This window comes from Mya arenaria, chromosome 12 (assembly GCF_026914265.1).
Source record: "Mya arenaria isolate MELC-2E11 chromosome 12, ASM2691426v1".
NCBI classification, from domain to species: domain Eukaryota; kingdom Metazoa; phylum Mollusca; class Bivalvia; order Myida; family Myidae; genus Mya; species Mya arenaria.
Window position 1 is genome coordinate 69858636 of NC_069133.1, and position 26625 is coordinate 69885260.

Sequence of the window (26625 nt, forward strand, 5' to 3'; positions counted from 1 at the left end):
GTCTCACATATATTTCTAAATTTGATTGTTTTTAAAACAAGATAATGTATTGTCAATAACACCAAGGGAAATAAAAGTAGACCTGTAGCAACAATATTACATTTGTATGAATGTTGTAGTCTTTTTACAATCCTCTATCCTTGGATTCATAAACATTTCTAACACCAACTACCTGCTGAAACCCACTTTCTAACCCCTACTAAACTCAACCCCACCATTTTACCCAAACATAACTCAAACCCACCATTATACCCAAACTTAACTCACCATCTAACAGCAACTTAACTCAATCACACCATCTTACCCCAACTCAAACTAACCCAACCTTCTGAACTTAACTCAACACAGTCCCACCTTCTAACTGCAACTAAACTCTAGCTCCAACTTAACCAAAGCCAACCTTCTAACCCCAACTAAATCAACCCTATCATCTAACCTCGTCTCAACCCACCATGTAACCCAAACTTAACTCAACCCAACAATCTAACACCAACTCATGACAACTCCACCATCTGATCTCATTCGAGTTGCATTGGGGTTTGATGGTGGAACATCTTCAGAAGTGGGCAGGTAATTGTTAAATACTGATTTTACTGATTTATTGCATACTGGACATTGGCAAGCCTTGTAAAGGTGACACCATCTTACCCAAACTTTACTCAAACCATCTTCTAACCCAGACTTAAATAACCTAACTCCAACAGAAATTAACTCAAACAACTAAACAACCATTTAAAAACAACTCAGCTCAACCTTACCCAGCCTTCATACCACAACTAAATTCATGTCCACCATCAAACCCCAATGCAACTCAACCCCACCTCTAGCCTTGACTCAACCCAACCATCCATCTGCAGGAACATACAGTCTGTCAAATTGTGTCTGGAGGGTCATGTCAAAGCTTGGAACAAACCAAGTTCCGCTGATGCAGTCCTTACCTTTGTGAGAAGCCAGGGTTTCCTGGACATTGTGCAGCCCATAAGGCCTGAACTGACCTTGGAACATCTTCAGAAGTGTGCAGGTAATTGTTAAATACTGATTTATTGCTTACTGGACATTGGCAAGCCTTGTAAAGGTCACTATTAAATGATGATATTTTTATGCCCCCACAAAGTGGCGGCATATAGGGTTGCCCTTGTCCGTACGTACGTACGTACGTACGTACGTACGTACGTCCCGAAGATTGTTTCCGATCTAATTCTTGAAAACCGTTTGTCCAATCCTCACCAAACTTTAAACACATGTTTGTGACCATAATATCTTGATCAAGTTCGATAGTCATGGAAATCGCTTTAGTCATTTAGGAGTTACGGCCCTTTTTTGCCAAAAATACTTCAAAAATATATGTTTCCAATCTAATTCTTGAAAAGTATGTGTCCAATCCTCACCAAACTTTACATACATGATTGTGAAATTAAGAATCAAAATAGAAGAGCAAATAGCATTAAACAATGATAAGTTTGAAACCCACATAAAAAAATGGGAAGTACTCAATAGTCTAAACAACTAAGATACAAGACAGACACATCTAGCCTAAACAACGCATATCAAATCATTGTTTCTTTTCCTCAAATAAATAAACTAAATTTTATAAACATTAACAGGGACATCACTGTGTGTGTGTGTGTGTGTATGTGTGTGTGTGTGTGTGTGTGTGTGTGTGTGCGTGTGCGTGTGCGTGCGCGTGCGTGTGCGTGTGGGGGGAGCGCGTGTGTGTATGATAAAAAATGCTTTTTTACACAACATAGAAATGTTTAAGCATATATATATACATATGTTCTTGATGCATCATGTTAATATGCTATATGTTGAAAAATAAATGAGAAAAAAAAAAAAATACATGATTGTGACCATAATATCTTGATCAAGTTCGATAGCCATGGAAATCGCTTTTGTCATTTAGGAGTTATGGCCCTTTATTTGCAAAAAAAGACTTGAAAAATACGTCCCGAAGATTGTTTCCGATCTAATTCTTGAAAACTGTTTGTCCAATCCTCACCAAACTTTTAACACATGTTTGTGACCATAATATCTTGATCAAGTTCGATAGCCATGGAAATCGCTTTAATCATTTAGGAGTTAGGGCCCTCAGATTATCCTGAATAATCATTATGGCTTATTTTCTGTGACAAAAAATCGAAGTGGGGGCATCCGTGTCCTATGGACACATTTCTAGTTAAAGTTTGGTTTGTCAATCAATTAGCATATGACTACAATAACCCGGGACAGTATACTACAGATTAGGAAATAGTCAAAGAAAAACCAGAAACTCTGAAATTAGAATGTAAACAAACATTTTATTCACAATTTCGTTCAAACAAGGCTACGTGCACAAAACCCTATTTTCAGCATATTTTAAAGCAAAAAACACAGGAAGAGAATGGAATTTTGCATCAAATTTCTTTATTATGCAGATTTAAACAATTATTAAAAACCTGTTACCTCTGTTATAGGCTGTTGTGAACTAAATTTTAAAGTCTGAAGTACACACGGAAATGAGAATCAGACTTGTTTCATGAAAACGGTTTTATGGTTAAAATGTAGATGCTTTAAGGATTATTTTTGTGTACCAGTAAATGTTTTAAGATAAGACCCACTGGTCACTTGGTCTAACATTGACATGAACTTGTAAGAAATGGTCAGTCTTACTGGGTTTATATTGGTGTTGATCCCTCATCTCTTCAGCGCATAACACTAGAAACATTTGATTCCAACTGCGTGGAGGTTCTGGTGTGGAAGTGAACAGGATGAAATATATCAGTCTTTGGTTTAAGTTGTCATATTTTAATCCTCTTCAGAGTACAACACGGAAAGCCTATGCGACTCTAACTACACAGATATACATGAGCTTGGTCGTATCTGGTGCGGAAGCCAACTGTACGAGCATTTCCGATATTACTATGAAGTTCTGCGGAGAGACAGTGCTGGCGCTGATGTTCATTTACTCAACTGCAGGTATGACATAACTTTTTAGACTAAACATAAGGTTTAGAAGAGTCATACGGTAGCTCAAACCATACAAGATTTTCCCATAAACATAATAATAAATTAATCGTCACCTTTATGCAATAACTCAATATCTTGAAAATATAGGAAAATGGTTTTTGACCAATATCTTGAGTTAGGATTTATCAATAGTGAATACACTTGGTGTGTATATAGCCTAATCGTGAAGAGCTAGCTTGGGATTGCTTATTGTTGGCATAGAGTCAATGTCAAACCTTAGTATAAATGTTGCAACTAAACACATAAGATACTTAACTAGTGTAAATTTAAATTTTGTCTCTTTTTAGATTTATATATAGACTGTTGTTTTTCTGTAACTCCACTACAAACTTCTAAATTGTTATTAGTTTTCAATGCCAAATTTCAGATACCTGCGTTTAATCGAACAGTGTGTCAAGAGAGTGTCTGCACATTACATGCAGAATTGCACAAGTGTCGAGTACCGTGAAATCACAGAAGCTCTGCCTGCCCAGTATTTACCCGTCCAGTCTAATACGTCCAGCTGCTTTGATGGTTGGTTTGAGACAAAATAATAAAACTAAAAGTTTAGATTGTTGGAAGCATTTGAGCTTTTTATTGTTTGTCGCAGTGGCTATGAAATACTTTTGAAGTTATACTATTATACCATGAATACATACATGTATGTGTTAGTTAATGAATTCTTAAATAGTTTTAGATTTATTTTGACATCAGACTTTTGAATTGAGGAAACAAAGTCATATTTACATTAACATATGACATTTCAGATTTCAGTTATTTTTTATTGTTAACATTGATTTTAACAGGCATAATGTACCGGAGTTCATTTGTATTGATATCTTTTTCAGATGTATGTTTGAGTACTGCAAATATTGACCGCTGCCTGGACATTGAGCTTCTGATGAAAGCCAACAACTACCAAAATGTTTGCATGTAAGTGCCTTAAGTAAAACTGTATGTGTAGAGATTGTTTGTTTCAGAGTTACAGATCGCAATATATGATAAAATCTCTATCTATCTTTCCGCAGGAAAACATATGATAAAATGTCAATTGCTTTGTCAAATTTTCACAAAATTGGCAAATTAATTGAATATTTCTTTAGATTTTGTTATTTTATTTAAGAAATAATCATTCCTAAAATGCTCTCAGAATGTAAGAAAGGAAGTGCTTTATTTCAAAATATTGCATGGTGGTATTATGCCTTTTGTTTGTCCTGAACACAAATCAGTCATGTACCAAAGCAGACCAGTATTCTTTTCTACCAATAAAATGATTTTAGATATGCTTTTGCATGATATTTGATTTATTTTGTAGATCTTGTGCTTATAACATAAAATGTCTTGTTTTGTCTCAATTTTAAGTCGTGGGAATACAACCTGCTAGAATTGCCATTTACTTCATATTGTCATTTTTGAAGTCCTGCTGCTTTGGGTAAAAAAACGAATCAAGATTACCTATGAAGTCTAGTACACAATCATGTACTTAACAACAATATGCACATATATTTATGTAGCGAGGCTGATAACTCTTGCTTAAATATTTTTTTTGAGATGCCCCCCCCCCCCTCCTAGACAGTTGAAACGTACAGATGAGATATGATATTTTTCTTGTATAAAATTTTCATATACTCTCTTTTTAGGGTCGCTGAGCTTACCATCCAGTGTATGACATCTACTCTACAGATGGAATGCTTGCCTCGCACGGTTTTAACAAACTTTCTCATATCAATGCTCGAGGAGGCTCAGTCAAGAAATGAGGTCATGGGATTGGAGGGCTTTGTCAATATCATACAGCAATGTCCAGGTATAATAGATAGTGCTTGGTACAAATTTAGCATCATGTGATTCCACGAACTTATTAGCCTCCATTTGGACAGTGTTGCATATGCTTTGTGCAAAATCTTATGTATACTGCTTGTTCTAGAAACCTCCCTCCTATACCTGGGAAGTTCCTGGATCGATACTCATAAAGCATCTTGACTATATTTCCCATCTTAAGTCACTGTCCTAATTTTGAGTTTCTGATTGGTCATTTGATATTTAAACTCTATTCGTTGACCATATGTTGCAGGTGAATTGTCAATTTTCATTTCTTGCATTTTTATCTTTTGTAAATTCAAGCATTGTTTGATAATATCGCCATGACAACCATGAACGTTTCAGTTGAAGACCTCAAGCCTATAGACCTCTGCACTGATGTGGACAGACTAGACACGCTAGGCCGAATTATGTGTGGGGACTTTGCCTATAACATTACAGAAAACTGCAGGTTAGTTTACTTTTTACATTTACATTTAACATAGTTTGAGAATGGTGTAGTGGTTAAGGGGTCCACCTCTCACCCAAGAGGCCACTGGTTCAAGCCCTGTCAAGGAATCTTCCTCCTGACCTCACAAATAGGACACCAGTACCGTTTTCTTCCAAGAAAACACACTCAAGCATGACTCATATAAGCTTATAGCTGTCTCCACAATAAAGCTAAAATGAATGATTGGAAATTTTACTACATTCTATTCTCAATTACAACCAATATACCAAAAATAACCTTGTTTATAATTATGTACCATTTTTTTATCATGTGTGCTGTTCTCTTGCAAAGTGCCAACTAAAATAATATCTTGGTCAGATTTCAGCCAACATATCAAATATGAGATGGCCCCATGTGCCATATTCAATATTGGTCTAAATTGAATCTAAGAAATGCATAGCTAATTTGATTGTGTGGAATAAATAAGGGACATACACAGTGAATGAAGCCAATAATATGTACATATAAGACTCACTTAAGTCCCAAAACATTACTCAAGATTGTGTTTTATGCTCACTTGCATAATAAAATCCACTCAATACTGAGTTGTATGCTCAGTCGCGTAATGAATTTCATTCAATACTGTGGTTTATCCTCAGTTGCATAATGAATTCCACTCAATACTTTGGTTTATCCTCAGTTGCGTAATGAATTCAACTCAATACTGTGGTTTATCCTCAGTTGCGTAATGAATTCCACTCGAATACTGTGGTTTATCCTCAGTTGCGTAATGAATTCCACTCGAATACTGTGGTTTATCCTCAGTTGCATAATGAATTCCACTCAATACTGTGGTTTATCCTCAGTTGCGTAATGAATTCCACTAAATACTATTTCACTCAATACTTTGGTTTATCCTCAGTCGCGTAATGAATTTCATTCAATACTGTGGTTTATCCTCAGTGGCATAATGAATTCCACTCGATACTGTGGTTTATCCTCAGTCACTTAATGAATTCCACTCGATACTGTGGTTTATCCTCAGTTGCATAGTGAATTCCACTCGATACTGTGGTTTATCCTCAGTCGCTTAATGAATTCCACTCAATACTGTGGTTTATCCTCAGTTGCATAGTGAATTCCACTCGATACTGTGGTTTATCCTCAGTTGCGTAATGAATTCCACTCGATACTGTGGTTTATCCTCAGTTGCGTAGTGAATTCCACTCGATACTGTGGTTTATCCGCAGTCGCTTAATGAATTCCACTCGATACTGTGGTTTATCCTCAGTCGCGTAATGAATTCCACTCGATACTGTGGTTTATCCTCAGTTGCGTAATGAATTCCACTCGATACTGTGGTTTATCCTCAGTCGCGTAATGAATTTCACTCGATACTGTGGTTTATCCGCAGTCGCTTAATGAATTCCACTCGATACTGTGGTTTATCCTCAGTCGCGTAATGAATTCCACTCGATACTGTGGTTTATCCGCAGTCGCTTAATGAATTCCACTCGATACTGTGGTTTATCCTCAGTCGCGTAATGAATTTCACTCGATACTGTGGTTTATCCGCAGTCGCTTAATGAATTCCACTCGATACTGTGGTTTATCCTCAGTCGCGTAATAATGAATTCCACTCGATACTGTGGTTTATCCTCAGTCGCGTAATGAATTCCACTCGATACTGTGGTTTATCCGCAGTGGCGTAATGAATTCCACTCGATACTGTGGTTTATCCGCAGTTGCGTAATGAATTCCACTCGATACTGTGGTTTATCCTCAGTCGCGTAATGAATTCCACTCGATACTGTGGTTTAACCGCAGTCGCTTAATGAATTCCACTCGATACTGTGGTTTATCCTCAGTCGCGTAATGAATTCCACTCGATACTGTGGTTTATCCTCAGTCGCGTAATGAATTTCACTCAATACTGTGGTTTATCCTCAGTCGCGTAATGAATTCAACTCAATACTGTGGTTTATCCTCAGTCGCTTAATGAATTCCACTCGATACTGTGGTTTATCCTCAGTCGCGTAATGAATTCCACTCGATACTGTGGTTTATCCTCAGTCGCGTAATAAATTTCACTCAATACTGTGGTTTATCCTCAGTCGCGTAATGAATTCCACTCAATACTGTGGTTTATCCTCAGTCGCGTAATGAATTCCACTCGAATACTGTGGTTTATCCTCAGTTGCATAATGAATTCCTCTCAATACTGTGGTTTATCCTCAGTCGCGTAATGAATTCCACTCGAATACTGTGGTTTATTCTCAGTTGCGTAATGAATTCCACACAATACTGTGGTTTATCCTCAGTCGGGTAATGAATTCCACTCAATACTGTGGTTTATCCTCAGTTGCGTAATGAATTCCACACAATACTGTGGTTTATCCTCAGTCGGGTAATGAATTCCACTCAATACTATTCCACTCAATACTGTGGTTTATCCTCAGTCGGGTAATGAATTCCACTCAATACTGTGGTTTATCCTCAGTTGCGTAATGAATTCCACATAATACTGTGGTTTATCCTCAGTCGGGTAATGAATTCCACTCAATACTATTCCACTCAATACTGTGGTTTATCCTCAGTGGCGTAATGAATACCACTAAATTCTATTTCACTCAATATTGTGGTTTATTCTCAGTCGCGTAATGAATTCCATTCAATACTGTGGTTTATCCTCAGTTGCGTAATGACTTCCACACAATACTGTGGTTTATCCTCAGTTGCGTAATGAATTAAACTCAATACTGGGTTTTATCCTCCGTTGCATAATGAATACCACTCAATACTGTGGTTTATCCTCCGTTGCATAATGAATACCACTCAATACTGTGGTTTATCCTCAGTTGCATAATGAATACCAGTCAATGCTGTGTTTATCCTCAGTTGCATAATGAATACCACTCAATGCTGTGTTTATCCTCAGTTGCATAATGAATACCACTCAATGCTGTGTTTATCCTCAGTTGCATAATGAATACCACTCAATGCTGTGTTTATCCTGAGTTGCATAATGAATACCACTCAATGCTGTGTTTATCCTGAGTTGCATAATGAATACCACTCAATACTGTGTTTATCCTCAGTTGCGTAATGGTATCCTCAGTTGCATAATGAATACCACTCAATGCTGTGTTTATCCTGAGTTGCATAATGAATACCATTCAATGCTGTGTTTTATGCCCACAGTGTTTGTGTTTTAAGTATGTCTTGAATAGGTAAAGTATACTCTTAACTGATACTTGCAGGGGAGCAGTGCAAGCAACATCCTGCCTGCGTAACGGGCTAGATATGTACAGCAGTCAGTGTACAGAGGAGGCAAGGGTATCTGCAGTACACCGGGCTTGGGTCAGACTCTTAACTCAACAGGCCATGGAACACCGCATCAATTGCTTCTGTATGTTGTCACATTACGTTTGTATAGCGTTCCCTGTATTATATTAAAATTCTTCAGTATGAGATTTACCTGTTAAGGGAGTGGAATTTGAGGCAGATTAAAGCTGCACTCTCACAGATTGAACATTTTGACAACTTTTTTTTGTCTTGAATTGAGCAAACTTTTGCATAAATCTCTTGAAACTGATGGTACAAGACTGCTGACAAAAGGTTAGATTGCAGGTTTTTTATATTTATGTTTGGAATGTTTTATGGCTAAAAGAGTTACTTATGCTTTAAGAAAAATATAATTTTTGGCAGTTTTCCAAACAATTAAGATAGGTTTTATTGTGAGTTATCTTATATGACTTTATTGAAGGCTTTGATACCAAAGTCAGCTGATTTTGAGACAAAAACTTATAAATATGTCAAAACTGTCAATCGGTGAGCGTACAGCCTTAATGTATATGTATAATTATGTGAATTTTGAATATGCATAGTGACCCCATAATATGTTAACATCTTCAAGAGTAATTTGTTTTATTATATAAGAATCATAATTATATCTGCGAGCAATTGGTTATCGCAAAGTATATTTGTCCATATTCCACATAGTGCAGTATGGCAATATTCTGCTCCACTAATGTCACATCATTACAATATTATTGTGCAATGTTAAAAGAGCATCATGAAACAAAATACTGCTTATCTTTGTGCTGATTTCAACAAGTAATGTATACCAAAAAAGGGTTATTAGTACTGTGTTTTAGCGCCTCGTGGAATCTGAATTTGCGAATATCCACTTGAGTTGAATACAACCTCACAGACCAAAATGCAGTACTAATCACCCTATTGTACAAGAAGGGATGGGGGTGGGGAGTTTCGGCACCATACCTGATTTATATTGTTTCATTTACTTTTAGTGGGTGATAGGGACAGTACTTGTCCTAATGTGGATGACCAATACTGTCGGACATGTGTTGGCAGAGAACCAGATACATGCGATGTTCACGACGACTGTGGGGAGGATCTCTGCTGTTCTGATGGCTGTTCCAGGAAGTGCATTGCCCCAAGCACAGTGACAGGTAGGTGTTTAAGACAAGATAAAAGCAGAATTGAAATCAGTTTTTTTTTTTTAAAAAGGGGTATGGGCAGATTGTATTATTGGTTAAAAAAAGTGTACTATCAATTGTCTATTACATTAACCACAAGATGATATTGGGAATAATGATATCAAATTATCATCTGGAATTTTATTTTTCCACTTTTAGACAAAAACAATAAAAAAAAATGCTTTTCAGAAGAACCTATGATGGAAAAGCCTGGAACTTGCCCGATCTATGCCTTTGATGCGAACCTTGGTTCAGGATGTTGTGATGACACTAGCTGCTCTGGAACCCGTAAATGCTGTCAAATTGGTGACACAATGTATAATGGGATGAATTCATGTGTCGAACCTGCTAACGGTAAGTAAAGGGAAGGATACTCCTTGTCTTTTTTCAGGAAACCTTAAAAATATTGATTTCACAGAAGATTTAGACTTAAGAACAATCTTTAAATAAGGCTGTATGTTTTGTTTTACAGAATGGCTAAAACACTTAATAAAATAACAAAAGAATTAACACAAAATAACTCCACATCTTTGACTCTATTTCAGTTACCTTATGCAATGACACAGAGGCTGTTATGTCTGTGATGCCTGTGTGTAACCTCACACAGGAGGCTGTAGCCTCACTCACTTGCGAGTAAGTTGGGTATTGTAATTCGGCTTGCATAAGTTGGGCTTTTTAAGTGAGGCTTTTGTCATTTAGGCTCTAAAGTTAGCTAGGTTAAATAAAGTTTGCTATATGTATGTGCTATGTAAATACAGCCTCCATAAATAGGTCTTTTATAGGTATGGCCACTCTTTTGTACGGAGGGGTGTGTATATTAGGCTGTAATGAATGGCGCTTTTTATATTGGGCCTTTGTTAGTGAAGCTCTTTAAGTTGAATTTATTGGTAGTAAAGCAATAAACTAGGCTTTGATAAGGGGGACCTTGATCATAAGTTGGGCTTTCGGAAGTAGGGCACCTTAGGTTAAGCTGCTGTTAGAATTGCTCCACAGGCTATGTTTACATGAGTGGGGCTTTGTATATTAGGATGATGTTATGAATTGGTCTGTAAGCTGAGTTTCATGAATAGGGCTCAGTAAAGAAGAAACAAAGTGGGGCTCTATAAAATGGGCTATAAATATTTTGATCTCTTTAGTGGGATTGGTTAAGTTGTACTTTCATTAGTTGAGCTGTGTAAGTTGTACTTTCATTAGTTGGGCTGTGTAAGTTGGACTTTCATTAGTTGGGCTGTGTAAGTTGGACTTTCATTAGTTGGGCTGTGTAAGTTGTACTTTCATTAGTTGGGCTGTGTAAGTTGTACTTTCATTAGTTGGGCTGTGTTAGTTGTACTTTCATTAGTTGGGCTGTGTAAGTTGTACTTTCATTAGTTGGGCTGTGTAAGTTGGACTTTCATTAGTTGGGCTGTGTAAGTTGTACTTTCATTAGTTGGGCTGTGTAAGTTGTACTTTCATTAGTTGGGCTGTGTAAGTTGGACTTTCATTAGTTGAGCTGTGTAAGTTGTACTTTCATTAGTTGGGCTGTGTAAGTTGGACTTTCATTAGCTGGACTGTGTAAGTTGTACTTTCATTAGTTGGGCTGTGTAAGTTGGACTTTCATTAGCTGGACTGTATAAGTTGGACTTTCATTAGTTGAGCTGTGTAAGTTGGACTTTCATTAGTTGGGCTGTGTAAGTTGGACTTTCATTAGTTGGGCTGTGTAAGTTGTACTTTCATTAGTTGAGCTGTGTAAGTTGTACTTTCATTAGTTGGGCTGTGTAAGTTGTACTTTCATTAGTTGGGCTGTGTAAGTTGTACTTTCATTAGTTGGGCTGTGTAAGTTGGACTTTCATTAGTTGAGCTGTGTAAGTTGTACTTTCATTAGTTGGGCTGTGTAAGTTGGACTTTCATTAGTTGGGCTGTGTAAGTTGTACTTTCATTAGTTGGGCTGTGTAAGTTGGATTTTCATTAGTTGGGCTGTGTAAGTTGGATTTTCATTAGTTGGGCTGTGTAAGTTGGATTTTCATTAGTTGGGCTGTGTAAGTTGTACTTTCATTAGTTGGGCTGTGTAAGTTGGACTTTCATTAGTTGAGCTGTGTAAGTTGGACTTTCATTAGTTGGGCTGTGTAAGTTGGACTTTCATTAGTTGAGCTGTGTAAGTTGTACTTTCATTAGTTGGGCTGTGTAAGTTGGACTTTCATTAGTTGGGCTGTGTAAGTTGTACTTTCATTAGTTGGGCTGTGTAAGTTGTACTTTCATTAGTTGGGCTGTGTAAGTTGTACTTTCATTAGTTGGGCTGTGTAAGTTGGACTTTCATTAGCTGGACTGTATAAGTTGGACTTTCATTAGTTGGGCTGTGTAAGTTGTACTTTCATTAGCTGGACTGTATAAGTTGTACTTTCATTAGCTGGACTGTGTAAGTTGGGTTTTTGTTAATATGGCATCAAAAGTGTTTTACATGAATCTTACATCATTGTTTATACCTAGTAGTTGAATTGGGGTCACCAAGCCAGACAAGTGGGCTTCCTCCGGGTACTCTGGTTTCTCTAGCAATGCAAGAACACTCTCGCATAACATCATACCAACAATAGTGTTAAACATTATGTTATTATGAAGATAAGTTTAAACTACCAACTGCAATTCTCTTTTTCGAACATTTTTATACGCCCTTTCATAGAATTGGACATATTATAGTTTGACCAGCAGCGTACGGGCAGACGTGTAGGCAAGTGGGCAAATGGCATCCAGATCGTTGTCCAACAATAACTAGAAGCTTTTGTCCAATCATCACCAAATTTGATCAGCACGTGAACAGGAACTATATCTTTGACAAGATTGATAACCATCTTTAACGGTCTGGTCACTCAAGAGCTATTGCCCTTTAATTATAGAAATTATCTAAAATTTGTCTTGGCCTATGAATAACTGTGGAAATCTTTGTCCAATCATCAAAAAATAAGGTCAGAATGTGAATAGGCATAAGATCTCAGACAAGTCAAATAACCCCAAGTCAAGTCATTCCCTTTAATTATAGCAATTTGGTCTTGTCTGATCAATCTCATTAGAAACCTTACTTCAATTATTACCAAATTTGATCAGTGTATGATATGGATGGGCATAATTTCTCGGACATTTTGACAATATTCAGCCATATTGCTTATCGCCCATAAATTATAGAAATTTCCAAAATCTTTTTTGGCCGGTCAATAATGTTAGAATTCTTTGTCCAATCCTCACTCGATTTAGTCAGAATGTGTATGGGCATAATTACTCAGAAAAGTTTGAAAACCAGCCATATTGCTTGAGTCATTTGAGAGTTATCCCCTTTTGATGATAAAATTTACCTGAAGTTGATCTTTTGTCTGATCAATGACTTTATAAGCCTTTTGTCCAATCTCACCAAATTTGACAGAATGTGTATGGGGATAATATTTCGGCAAAGTTCATTAACCAGTGATATGGCTTGGGTCACTCAAAAGTAATCTCTCTTTAATTATAGAACTTACCTATTATCGGTCTTGTTTGATCAATATCTTTAAAACCTTTGTCCAATCATTACCAAATTTGGTCAGAATGTGTATGGGCAGAATATCTCGGTCAGATTCAATAACCAATCAGATCCACCAAGTGATGTTAGTTGGTTAGCCGTAATATGTAGAAAGTAACTTTTAAAAAAATTTGTTTTCCTCCAAAACTGCAAGGCCAGTAGAGTTATGTCATTTTTTGCATGTAGCATTGTCTAGTTGATCTCGCCCAAATTTATTTAAATCACGTTCCTGGGGTCAATGTTGGCTCTGCCCTGAGGGCCATTTGTTTTATATTAACTTAACAGAAATATTTTAGAACTTATTTCTCCAAAACTGGAATCCCCTGAGCTGAGATGTTTAGGCCATTTATTTTTTATTAATTGGTGAACGGATTTTTTTTGAAAAAATGTTGGACGGGTGGTGTGAAAAAAAAAAAAGAAAAAAAAAAGGAATTCAGACTTGTAATGTAAGTTACTAATTTTTTTACAATGCATTTATTTTTCATAGCGTTTGTGGGGAAACCCAAAACAAAAAGATCAAAATATCATTAATTAATAGCAGGAATTACATCGCTTACAGTTGCGTTTACATTTATTACCAAAAAAAAGTTGTTTAAATGCAGATGGTATGTTGAAAATGAGAAAAAGAAATTTGTTTGATCTCAGCTCAATTGAGGCCGCCATTTTGAAAACAATTTTTAAAACTGCATCCTTATGTTGCAAAGGAACAGGCAACCGATTTTACATCATTTCATGTGCGCAGAAAAAAAAATCTGACTTTCTTTTGTACAATATTAAAAAAAAAAAAAATTACAAAAAAAATAAATTCAAAAAATTCATTCATTTTTTTTTTTTTTTTGAGATTTCGAAATAATTGGGTGGCGGATCCGTTAACCAATTTATTAAAAAAAAAAGGCCTTACTTTGTACATGTGGTCCTTTACAAACTGTATTTAAATTACCATTTTCCCATAGCAATTATCACTTTCCTTAGCAACCTTCCACTTCCATAGCAACCACAATCTTCCTTAGCAGTCCTGTCTTCCCTTAATGACCATAGACTGCCTTAGCAACCCTCAAATTCCTTAGCAACCATATTTTTTCTTAGTAAACAATGAATTTTATGACAGTAGCTTGTTTCCCTATAAACCAGCATATTCGTCGGCAACCATGGACCCCCTAAGCAACACTAACTTACTTAGCAACCACATTTTGTCTTAGCAACCATGCAATGACATGGCAATAGCTTTCTTTTCAAGTTTTCCAGGTGTTCTGTTCTCCAAAAGCTCCCTCTATGTTTTATTTCAGATCTCTTATCAGAAATGCAAGCTGTATGGCAGGTCAGCTGAATGCAGGTCGCCCACTTTTCACTGAGTGTGTTAGGGGTTCGGTCATTCAAGCCCTTGGAGTTAATCAGCGTAACCTGACTAGTTGCATGGGTGAGGATTACACTGTCTTACAGTACAGCAGGCTTATTTGATATAAAAGATCGTGTTTTAAATTTGCCTTGTTCTGAAATTGAAGTATGTGCTATTAGTTTTCTCAGGTTAAAGTCACATTTAAGAAAGAATATTTCTGAAAGTTTGGGTGGTCCATGAATCTTTCAAATGATTACTTGAAAATGAAAAAGATGTATAATGATAAAGAAATACCAAGCTTGTCCACATGAACAACCCGTATAAAGTTATTAGATCATGATTAAATTATGATGTTTTTTAAAAAAAAATATGTTTTCTTTTAGAATACAATGTAACAGTTTATTTCAACAATGAGATCATGAATGACACTGCAGCTCGGAAAAAGCGTCAAATACCAGACTCACACATATGCAATCAACAATTGGTTGACCAGTATATGCCAATCATAATATCCAAAATGGTATGTTCCACTTTTAGTCAAAATAGTGTAAATCTTATCATATAAAAAATATTTTTGTCTTAGACTTGTCTTAAGTCTGTCATTTTTTAACAAAAATAGTTGTGGAATAGTCCTAGCCTTGGCCCCATTGTCATTGACCTAGACCATAACTCACTAAATCACCATTCAAGGTATTCAAATGAAGCTCGGTACACATGTTACACACATATTACAACTCTGACTTTTAAATGTATTGAGTTATGTCCCTTGACTGATAAACAACAGTTTAGCCTCTCTTGTTAAATTTACTCCTTCATAAGTGATAAAGGTTTGGTAATCCAGACACTTTATTATTTATATTTTCAGCTTTTAGTTTATTGTGTTTTATACTATTACAGTCATTAGTTTGCTTAAGTAAAAACAGATGTAAAATTATGTTGTTGTTTTTTAATCTTTTATGCTCCTTAAGTGATTTTCAGGCTGACATATTTTCCAAAATTTCTTACCCCTGATGAATTCACCTATGAATTGTTTTCCTTGTCATTCTGAATGTACAAGTGGACAAACCTGAGATTCTCCAGCTCCTTGGACTCACATACTATCTAATATTATCATTCTTCCCCCACACAGACGTTTGGAGACGGAGCCACTTCCGCACACTACCGCACCATGTGGTGTAACAATGCCTTCATATACCTGACATTCTCCCTCTACACAGACATACAAGAGCATGAGATCTACAATCTCCTGCAACCACTATTTTCCACTTACAACAACCCTGATCTGCCAAGTGGGATATCTTATTACTCTCAGACAGGTACATTCTTTATATTCAAGTGATATAGTACAAAATCAGATGTCATGGAGGATGATAGCATATAATGTTAACCCAAGAACGTTAATGTCAACCGAGGTGTTAGCAAATTTTTTGATCAGTTCACAATCAGTTGTTTTTTCACACAAGTAAGTTTTTGGTCCAAAAGTTTATTTTCTGCAAAAAGTCGACTTGATCTATTGGAAATTCCAAGTGTCTATTTTTTGACCCACGCAAGGGTAATATTATAAAATCCCCCCATGAAATTGTTATGTCTGGTCAACAGTATGGATTAGCTGATGTTGTGTATGGGCAGGTCTCGTGAGGTATAATAATAATCATTATGTAAGGACTCCTTAAAAAGATATCTTTTTGCAGTAGCTGTACTGTCTAACCAAATTTGCCGCGATTTAATTCTGATGACACCAGGTGTTGGCAATCAAAGTTGTTTGTGTGTTGTTGACTTGTTTATTGTAATAAACATAAATACAAAACATTGCCGAGTGTGTAGTTTAATTTTAAAGTTTCAAAATATTAATTTTGAATATTTAAAGTTATCGCCTAAAGCTTTTTCTTTTTAATATAGGCATTATTTTATTTAAGAAACTAATTAATAAAACTCCTCTATTCAGACCACCTATGGGACTTTGAGAAAATGGTCTTAATAGCGGGTTGGTCTCATTAATGAGTTTGTGCTGAGTAAGGTTGTGAATGGTCAAGTGGTAGAATACATAAGTTTCTAACTATGTGTTGCTGCGTATTGTTATTGCATGTTTTAGATTTGGATTCTCTGAAGATATGTACCAGACAACACAACAATGTGAGCATCTGCCTGAAATGCTTTTATTGTTTAATTGTGTTAAAACCAAAGTGAACTAGATCCTACTGTCTGTATTTCAGTTGACCTCTTCAAGATCAATAGGTGTAGCGACCCCAAAACATTGAAGGGTGTTGCTTTACATTGCTTGAGAAGTGATGCATATAGGGATTTTGCGGATTGGCAAATTTGCAGGTAGGTTGGGATTGCTGGACCTTTAAGAGGGCCCAAATTTCCACAGGGATGTGATTTGTTCGTGGATTCCCAGGTCTCTGAGCATGGCCCCAGGACTAATATTTTTTTTAAGCTTACTTGTTAGAATTGACACTTTAGTCTGTTTGAAATTCAAGCCAGAGGGAGGCCTCAAAAGAGCTTTTAAAAAGCTAGTTTTGCTTCTACCACAATTAATAATATTGTTTTAATATTCCAAAAAGGATGAATAAATGTCGGAAACAATGGTTCTTATGAAGGCTCCAAGTTTAATTTGAAAGAAATGAGCATAAAGTCTATAACTATATAGACTATATAAGACTATAGTAGATCACAGTAAATCTTTTAGCATTCACCAATCATTTAATATTTTTGTGCTTTCTGCTATTAAATACATGGTTACAATCTTGTTATCAGTAATTAATATTTTCTATAAATGCATTATTTAGTAAATAGTAAATGGTTTATCAGTCAAAATTGATGTTTGTTATACATGTGTATGTAATGATTTTATATAAGAGTGTCACTTTAATGCTTTCAGGCCTTTAGCTGGATCAAGCCAAACTATTTTGATTTAGTATCATCAGTATGTATGTGTTATTTCCCTTTCAAAGTATTTCACCTTGAGAGACGAAGGTTAACCTCATTTATTGCTGTATTTTCAGCTTTGGAGAGAAAATAAACCAATGCATTGTTGATGTTGTACGCGGTCTAGCCGACAATCACTATCAAGATGGAGAGTGCGGCGTCTATGATCTCTTAAACAATAGAAAATTACTGGAAGACCTTATCGATGATCTGCGGGTGCATCCTGATATTCCGGCAAACTATTTAGACAGACTTCAGGGATTCAATCCAGATCAGTGCAGTAAGAATATATGTCATCTGGTTTCAGCGGCTTATGCAGACTTGATGATTGCTGAAATATACTACTGTACTTAAAGAACCTGGTTTCATTCTTTTTGGAATTTTTAATGTTTGCCTTTATATATTTGCAATACTGAAAGGGTTTTACCAGCCAAAGAATATGCTTTATCTTTGTTTCCAGTGAAAGAAGGAGATATATACCCTTGTAATGATGATACCAATTTTAAGCTCTTTTATGATGAATGCTATGCAACCTTAGTTGAAGATGAAGGAATTTCTTTTAACTTTTTGGATGACCCCAACCAGAACTATGGAATCACTCCTCAGTTGTGCGGGTATGGTATAGCATTTTATTTTTGTTTTAGGCCAATATAAATAAATTTCTAGATTTTCATCCATTTTTGGTTTGAATGGGGCTGGGGGCCGACATTTTATTTTTAGCGCGACTATTCGAAGAATAGGTGGGCTATACTACTCGCCCCAGCGTCGGCGTCCGGTTAAAGTTTTAGGGCAAGTTGGAATTTTCACTTATAAGTCCAATACCCTACATTCAATTGACTTAATACTTCAGGCAGTTGTTCAGGGCCATCACATGATGAGGTTAGATAACTCCATATTATTCTTTACACAGATTATGGCCCCTGATTGACAATGGAACTTAAAGTTGAGTTAAGTTAAAGTTTTAGGGCAAGTTGGAATATTTATCAATAACTTCTATATCCTTTGTTCAATTGACTTAATACTTCACACAGTTGTTTAAGACCATCACACAATGAGGTTACATAACTCCATATTATCCTTAATACAAGTTATGGCCCCTGATTGACTTAGGTTAAAGTTTTAGGGCAGGTTAAAGTTTTAGGGCAAGTTGGGATTTTCACTTAAAACTCCAATACCATTCATTCAATTGACTTAATACTTCACACAGATGTTCAGAGCCATCACATAATGAGGTTAGATAACTCCATATTGTCTTTTATACAAATTATGGCCCCTGATTGACTATGGAACTTAGGTTAAAGTTTTAGGGCAGGTTGGGATATTGTTAAATAACTTCTATACCCTTCATTCAATTGACTTAATACTTCACACAATTGTTCAGGACCATCACCCAATGAGGTTACATAACTCCATATCCTTAATACAAGTTATGGCCCCTGATTGACTTCGGTTAAAGTTTTAGGCAAGTAAAAGTTAAGGGCAAGTTGGGATTTTAATAAAAAAAACTTCTATACCGTTCATTAAATGCACTAAATAAAATTATTTACGACCATCTTACAACAAGAAACAAAAGCCTAAATACAAATTATGGCCCTTGATTTTTTTTTTTTTTTTTTTTAATTTCCTTTGGAAGGCATATTTGTATATTTTAAACCACATTTTCATAATGGGAAATCAAGTTATTTGAATGACTTGCGTCATTGTTTGGGCGGGCTGGTGGGAGGGTAGCATCATAGTCAACTTATGTATCGAATAATTTTAGTTAGGTTTGACATAAAGAGACCAAACTTGGTATTAATACATCATAACTGTATTCTAAATCAAAGCGGCGTAGTCGAGCGCGCTGTCTTACGACGGCTCTTGTTTATTTTCTAAGATGACTGTTTTACTGTTGAATATGTGTTCATGCTCTATCTTAATGCATAAGGGACCATATACATGTGTTTCTAGATGAACCAGAAACATGACCGTAACAATTTTCCTTTTTTACATGTGAAGGTTATACATAGACACTGTAGGAATTAATAAATGCTGTTCCCAGACAGTAACGGACCAATACGCAAATACATACCCTAGTTCAACATTTTTATTTGAGTCAATACAATTTAAGGAGTGGCAGAATAAAGAGGAGGTGGTTGGGGATGAAAATCTAGCAATTAATTTATAGTCGCCTTTATATAATTTGTTGGTACTTTTGCCGCATTTTGTATTATTGACTTTATTAAACGACTGTATCTTGTATTCATTTTGTATGTTAGAAACTGAAAACAATGCCAAGGGTACTCATAGAAATTAATAACCGTATGACTTCACACTTCGCTGACATCTCAAGTTGCTACTCATGGAGAACATAAATATATAAAAAAAAAAAAATATATATGTAGTGTTTTCAACTGTGAAATAAGATTAAAAATGTTAACATGTTTTTGGTAACAGAAAAACAGGGATTGATGTTCCAATTCTTATATAAAGCACTTTTAGTTAAAAACCTATAAATTAGAACTCAATGATCAATGTCTTATCATTCATCTTAACGTTTGACTTTTTTTCATTGTTTTAGAGTGTACCATGAGATTGTCTCTTGTGTTGGTATTAAAACACGAGAGCCTGGTGAAGACTGCTCATTTTATGACGTTCAACGTTACGTGTACAACCAACTCAGGTGGCAGCCGACCGGAAATAACTTGCCGATATATGATGAATCATACAGTATTCGGGACTACTGTAGAGGTAAAAAATATGTCCATCATGTAAGATAAGGGGTTTCTAAGGTTTTTTATAATTTATTTAGCTTTTTCCTTTTTTTAATGTTACTTGAGTTACAATTCTCTCTTTGGCCAAAGGTCAAGGTCATGGTATCCTTTACTAAAAAAATACACGTGTTCCCAATCAACTAACATTGAATGACTTATTGTAGTCTGAAAACTTGGTATGCATATTGCTCATGGTCAGTCCATTACTTCTATTGATTTTGGTGTCAGAAGGTTAAAGGTCAAGATCATGGTAATCTTTACTAGAAAAAAATACAGGTGTTTCCAATCAATAAATATTGAATGACTTGGTTTTGGGGTCAGTATGTTAAAGGTCAACGTCATGGTAACCTCTATTAGAAAAAATACAGGTGTTACAAATCGATACACATTGAATGACTTTGCGTAGTCTGAAAAACTTGGTTTACATATTTCTCATGGTCAGTAGTTAACCGCTGTTGGTTTTAAGGTCAGTAGGTCAAAGGTCCAGGTCATGGTGACCTTAATACAAAAATATAGGCACTTAAGACATGCAACACAACTGATTCACTGGAATTTCAATTAAAAACAACTCCTTTTGAGAAAAGAAATAGGTTAAAAAAATTGAAAAGGTGGGCAGGGGATCTAGGTACAAGGGTGAAATTCTAGTTGTTGCTTTTCTGTTGTTATGAATACTGTAGATTGGTTTAGATTTCCAATGCTTTTATTTTTAGGAATAAAAGTAAAAACACCAATTCACTAATGTGTATGATTAAATATTTTCATAACTTAGTAAAAAAATACCGGTTATCTCGACAAAATAGTAAAAATATTTCTTCTTTGTTATGATAAATAGATATCATAAACTTTAAGGAATCTTACAGTATAATATTGTCATTCACTTAAGCTTAAAAAAGTTAAAATGAATAATAATAAAATGTCAACAATGCTTTCATTAATAAGACATTGAGCTATGATTTAGTGGGTGAGAGTGGTGGTGTGGTTTAATATTGCTGCTCAATCAAAATACCATGTCTATAGTTGGGCTCAAATGAAATTTATATAAAGCAACTATTTTCTACAGCCTATCAGCCTGTGTGCTCAGCTGAGTATATCATGGATGCCCGCTACAGTGATTGCTATGGCAACTATTGGGACTACTATCAAAATGACTGCAAGTAAGTCAACATGTTCAAACGGTCATTTTAGATCAGGACATTGATTGTTTTAAATTTGTATCATTGATTTTCTTCAGAAAAATGCTGGGTTGAAGGATGGAAAATTTCCTGATTTCCTTTTTTTTGGCAGGCCAGTGAATCAATGGAACTCAATTTTACCAAACAACTGTCTCTTATAGTTGTGTGTGTTTTTATATTTCACACATGTTGCCAAAAACAGTACGCACATGTATAGCCAGGTCCTTATCCATTGCTTAAATCATTGTTATGGTCTTTTGAAGGAAAGCAACAACAGACAACCGATACTGTTCACTCTGCTCTCTGTTTTTTTTGTTGTTTTTTTGTCTTGGTTGGCAGTGTGCAGATACATGAATGTCATAGAAAATCAGACAAGCATTGAAGTTTACTTCATGGCTCTCTTGTTATTATATCAGTGATTAAAGATATTAGCGTGACATGGTGCTTGGCTGACATTTTAACCCAGTATGCTGATCTTAGAACTGCATGTTTATGGAAAGGTTTCATGTATAACTACTTGACTACACAGTAGCTCTTGTGAAATTCACAGCCGTTTTAACCATTCAGTGGCCATTATGAAACATGGTTAAAATGTTCATCGCAGTTGACTGCTGAGTTTTTCTTTTTGGGATATAATGAGAATGTGAATGTGTTTAATCCTTTTCCCCTCATTTTATTAGAAATAGCTTGGACCGAGATCATGTTAAGAAGTTTATGAAGTGTGCAAAGACGCGGGCCGTTTTACGAGGGGAGACAGATTGCACCATAGAAGCTCTACGGGATCTTATTAAGTCAGACTCGCTCAACCTGGGATTAACTAAACGTGGTGTGGACTTCGATACATGCATCAATGGTAATTATTCAGTTAAAAATATTTTTCTATTTGCCATACTTCTAAAAATAGAGTGGCTTGGTAACACCACGGGTCTTTTTTTAAAAATTGCTACATAACAAAAAGGGCTGATGATGATTCTGGAACCAGTCCCAAAAGAATCATGTCATTTTCGTGAATATGATCTCAGCAGGTTTTATATGAATATCAGACCTTGGATGCACTGCTTAAGATTTTGGCTATTTAGCGCTATAATCCAAACTTCTATACAGTGGTATAATAGAAGAAATCGCCACCTAGCCCTATACAAACAACTCTAATGCAACAGAATGCTAGCAGAGAGCCTCACTAAGCCGTGTATAAAGAACTTCTATGCAACAGTATGTAGGTTCCCATTGCAAAAGTTTTGCTGACTCAAGGAAAGTTCTATTTTGATTCAGCTAATGTTGCAGAAAAGTTCTGCATCAAAAATTAAGTAAAAACATATGGACTTTCAAAGAGGCTTTCTGGAGGTGAACCATTCCTACACTTGTCCTATTTTAATTTATGTTTTTGTCTTATGTGTAGAGGACTCTTATATAGGACAATGATATACAGGGCAAAGGAAACCATATCGATTTAGAGTGAAGCTAGAACCCAAATATCCCATACAGAATCACCTACTAACATATATATCACATCAGCAACCAATTAACATTGATCATTTATTTATCTGAATCGGAAAATAAACCATTACGGTACAACATAAAGGTGAGTGACAAATATGGAAAAATATGGGTCACCACCTAATAGTCCAGGACCAATTGTATTGCCTCATTCATGTTGGAGGCGATATATATCGCCCTATGCCCTGATGCTAATATATATATATATATATATATTCTTGACATATTTTGATCATGGGGACCATGCATACATTCCAGATGAAGATATAACGGAGTTTAACAATCTGTTTTCGGGAAGCGTGTGTACAATGACACCGGTCATTGAGCACCTGTCCAAGTCATGTGCCGACACGAGGGACTCGTGTCCAGGAGCTCTGAACAATCTTGTTACTGAAAATAGCAGGGCAGGATGCAGGTTAGTTCCCGAGGTCTCTCGTTCTGACCTTGTGGGGTAGGGTTACATATTGGAAAGCATATGAAAAGCATTCAAAATATAGATGTGTTTTTAATTATAGGCCACTTTTGTTAACTTGATGTGGTTGAGCTTTCAATGTAGATGGGATTAAAATGTATAAACCACTAATTTCAACCTGGCTGGATAGGATTGAATGATTAAGAAGTTTCTGGTTCTAGTTAAATGCTGGTAGACATATGATTGATAATTCAGTGTTATCACATTGGTTTTGACATGGCAGGGTAGGGTGAATGGTTTATGGTTAAGGACATTTTATTTAGATTCCAATCAATCTTTTGTTTATTGTCTTAATTCTGACAAGTGATGGATTTTTAATTTAACATTATTATTAAGTACAATGTAAATTATCAGGATAAAAGCAATTTCCATCTACGTTTCAAAAGCTTGAACATGTCATGAAGTTAATTTTCTGCAGAATCATTGCCTTAATGCAAGAACTCAATATCTGCCTCTATTTCTAAATGCAGTTACAAAGTTCTTGCACTAGGGTGACGAGATGACTCTATCACAAAAATAACTGAATATGAACAAAATTAGACTAAAATTGAACTGAATTAATTTTTTTTTCCAGCTTTTTGACGCACACATTTTCATGTGTGAATACCAATTTGACGACTTATGGCTGTACTGTTGACCAAATGCTGGACACTAGTTTCCCTGAAGACTCTCTTTTCCACCTCTCTTCAGATAATAAAGACAAATGCAGAGGTATGAAACCAACTGATGTTTTCAAAAGCTACCTTATCTGTACAGCTATGTTACCCATCCAACTTATCTATGTAGCTATCTTATCTATGCAGCTACCTGATGTTTACAGCTACCTTAACTGTGCAGCTCCCGAAAGTGTACAGCCACTTAATGTGATCAACTACCTTATCCATGCAGCTACCTAGCATGTACAGCTACCTACCGGTAATGTGTACAGCTACCTTATCTGTACACCTACCTTATCTGTACACCTACCTTATCTATACACATACCTTATCTATACAGCTACCTTGTCTGTACACCTACCTTATCTATACAGCTACCTTGTCTGCACACCTATCTTATCTATACAGCTACCTTGTCTGTACACCTACCTTATCTTTACAGCTACCTTATCTGTACACCTACCTTGTCTATACAGCTACCTTATCTGTACACCTACCTTATCTATACAGCTACCTTGTCTGTACACCTATCTTATCTATACAGCTACCTTGTCTGTACACCTACCTTATCTTTACAGCTACCTTATCTATACACCTACCTTGTCTATACAGCTACCTTATCTGTACACCTACCTTATCTATACAGCTACCTTATCTGTACAGCTACCTTGTCTGTACACCTACCTTATCTATACACCTACCTTATCTATACAGCTATTTTGTCTGTACACCTACCTTATCTATACAGCTACCTTGTCTGTACACCTACCTTATCTATACAGCTACCTTATATGTACACCTACCTTATCTATACAGCTACCTTATCTGTACACCTACCTTGTCTATACAGCTACCTTATCTGTACACCTACCTTATCTATACAACTACCTTATCTGTACAGCTACCTTATCTGTACACCTACCTTATCTGTACAGCTACCTTATCTTTACACCTACCTTATCTATACAGCTACGTTATCTGTACACCTACCTTAGCTATACAGCTACCTTATCTGTACAACTACCTTATCTGTACAGCTACCTTATCTATACAGCTACCTAATCTGTGATGCTATTTTATCTGTGCAGCTACCTTATTTGTGATGCTATTTTATCTCTACAGCTACCTAATGAGTACAGCTACCTTTTCTGTTTCTCATCTTTACAGCTACATTTTCTGTAAAGCTACATTAAATGGACAGGTATGTAGAAGTATACCAAAAAAATCATACTTAAACAATCAGGAATATAAATGATCTATTCTTTTTTTTCATACAGAATATCTGACAGAAGCTGCTTACACCTCCTGTTTTAGACCAGCCTTTTATGAGAACAGAATGGCAGCTTTTAACTGTGTTAACCTGACTGACAGTGCCCGTCATGTGTTAGATGCGGATGACCCAACACTGTGCAGGTATGTGGTTGCTTCCATGTGGGAATATCAAAAGTGCATCATGAAAATTTTGCTTTTAAAGTTATGTACATGTTGTATGTCACTCATTGTATACTAACTAATATCTAAATGCAGCTTGTTATTCTTTTATACCACTTAAGTTTTAATCTGATTCTGTGTATCTGCCAGACAGCTGTGATGGTTATAAATCTGTTTTATTGCATTTCAGCCAGATAGCTGTGATGGTTATAAATCTGTTTTGTTGTATTTCAGCCAGATAGCTGTTATGGTTGTAATTCTGTTTTGTTTTATTTCAGCCAGACAGCTTTGATGGTAATAATCTTGTTTTGTTGTATTTCAGCCAGATAGCTGTGATGGTTATAATTCTGTTTTTCTTTTGTATTTCTGCCAGACAGCTGTGTATAACCAGACAGCTGTGATGGTTATAATCTTGTTTTGTTGTATTTTAACCAGACAGCTGTGATGGTTATAATCTTGTTTTCTTATATTTCAGCCAGACAGTCGCAATAGTTATAATCTTGTTTTGTCATATTTCAGCAGGACAGCTGTGATGGTTATAATCTTGTTTTCTTATAAAAAATCATTTCAGCCAGACAGCCGTGATGGTTATAATCTTGTTTTGTCATATTTAAGCAGGACAGCCATGATGGTTATAATCTTGTTTTGTCATATTTCAGCAGGGCAGCTGTGATGGTTATAATCTTGTTTTCTCATATTTCAGCCAGACAGTCGTGATGGTTATAATCTTGTTTTGTCATATTTCAGCCAGACAGCCATGATGGTTATAATCTTGTTTTGTTGTATTTCACTCAGCTGGCTGTGATGGTTATAATCTTGTTTTTTTTGTATTTCAGAATGAGAGAGTACTCTGTACGGTGTCTAGGAAATTTGGCCACAGATGCTGGGGTCCAATGCTCCACTCAAGACCTCACACAAGCATTGACAGACAGCATGGGCATTCTAGAAACCATACAGAGAATAGCTGACTGCCGTACATTTGAAGCCTCTGATGTATTTGGCACATGCCCAGGTATGATGTTTGTTGTTATTTATTTCATGAATATACAGCATCTTTATAAAAAAGAATAGCATTAAGTATTAAGGATATAGCTGATAGGTAATTTAACCTCTTTCCTTTTTCTA

General features: G+C 35.9%; 1 protein-coding gene across 3 annotated transcripts in view; it reads left to right on the forward strand.

Annotated features, from left to right (window-relative positions):
• Positions 1-26625, forward strand: part of LOC128211071 (uncharacterized) — a 220030-nt gene that overhangs the window by 62044 nt on the left and 131361 nt on the right. For 2 of the 3 annotated variants that reach the window (XM_052915480.1, XM_052915478.1), the window contains exons 48-70: positions 858-1021; positions 2799-2955; positions 3374-3519; positions 3834-3918; positions 4626-4789; positions 5149-5254; positions 8494-8642; positions 9544-9705; positions 9922-10086; positions 10278-10365; positions 14542-14672; positions 14975-15111; positions 15721-15907; positions 16805-16916; positions 17597-17799; positions 17980-18133; positions 20080-20249; positions 21333-21426; positions 22125-22297; positions 23200-23356; positions 23988-24124; positions 25347-25482; positions 26337-26512. In XM_052915480.1, the coding sequence (XP_052771440.1) occupies positions 858-1021; positions 2799-2955; positions 3374-3519; positions 3834-3918; positions 4626-4789; positions 5149-5254; positions 8494-8642; positions 9544-9705; positions 9922-10086; positions 10278-10365; positions 14542-14672; positions 14975-15111; positions 15721-15907; positions 16805-16916; positions 17597-17799; positions 17980-18133; positions 20080-20249; positions 21333-21426; positions 22125-22297; positions 23200-23356; positions 23988-24124; positions 25347-25482; positions 26337-26512 (3353 nt within the window). The remainder of the gene's footprint in view (positions 1-857; positions 1022-2798; positions 2956-3373; positions 3520-3833; positions 3919-4625; positions 4790-5148; positions 5255-8493; positions 8643-9543; positions 9706-9921; positions 10087-10277; positions 10366-14541; positions 14673-14974; positions 15112-15720; positions 15908-16804; positions 16917-17596; positions 17800-17979; positions 18134-20079; positions 20250-21332; positions 21427-22124; positions 22298-23199; positions 23357-23987; positions 24125-25346; positions 25483-26336; positions 26513-26625) is intronic. The other variant, XM_052915479.1, reaches the window with a different exon arrangement.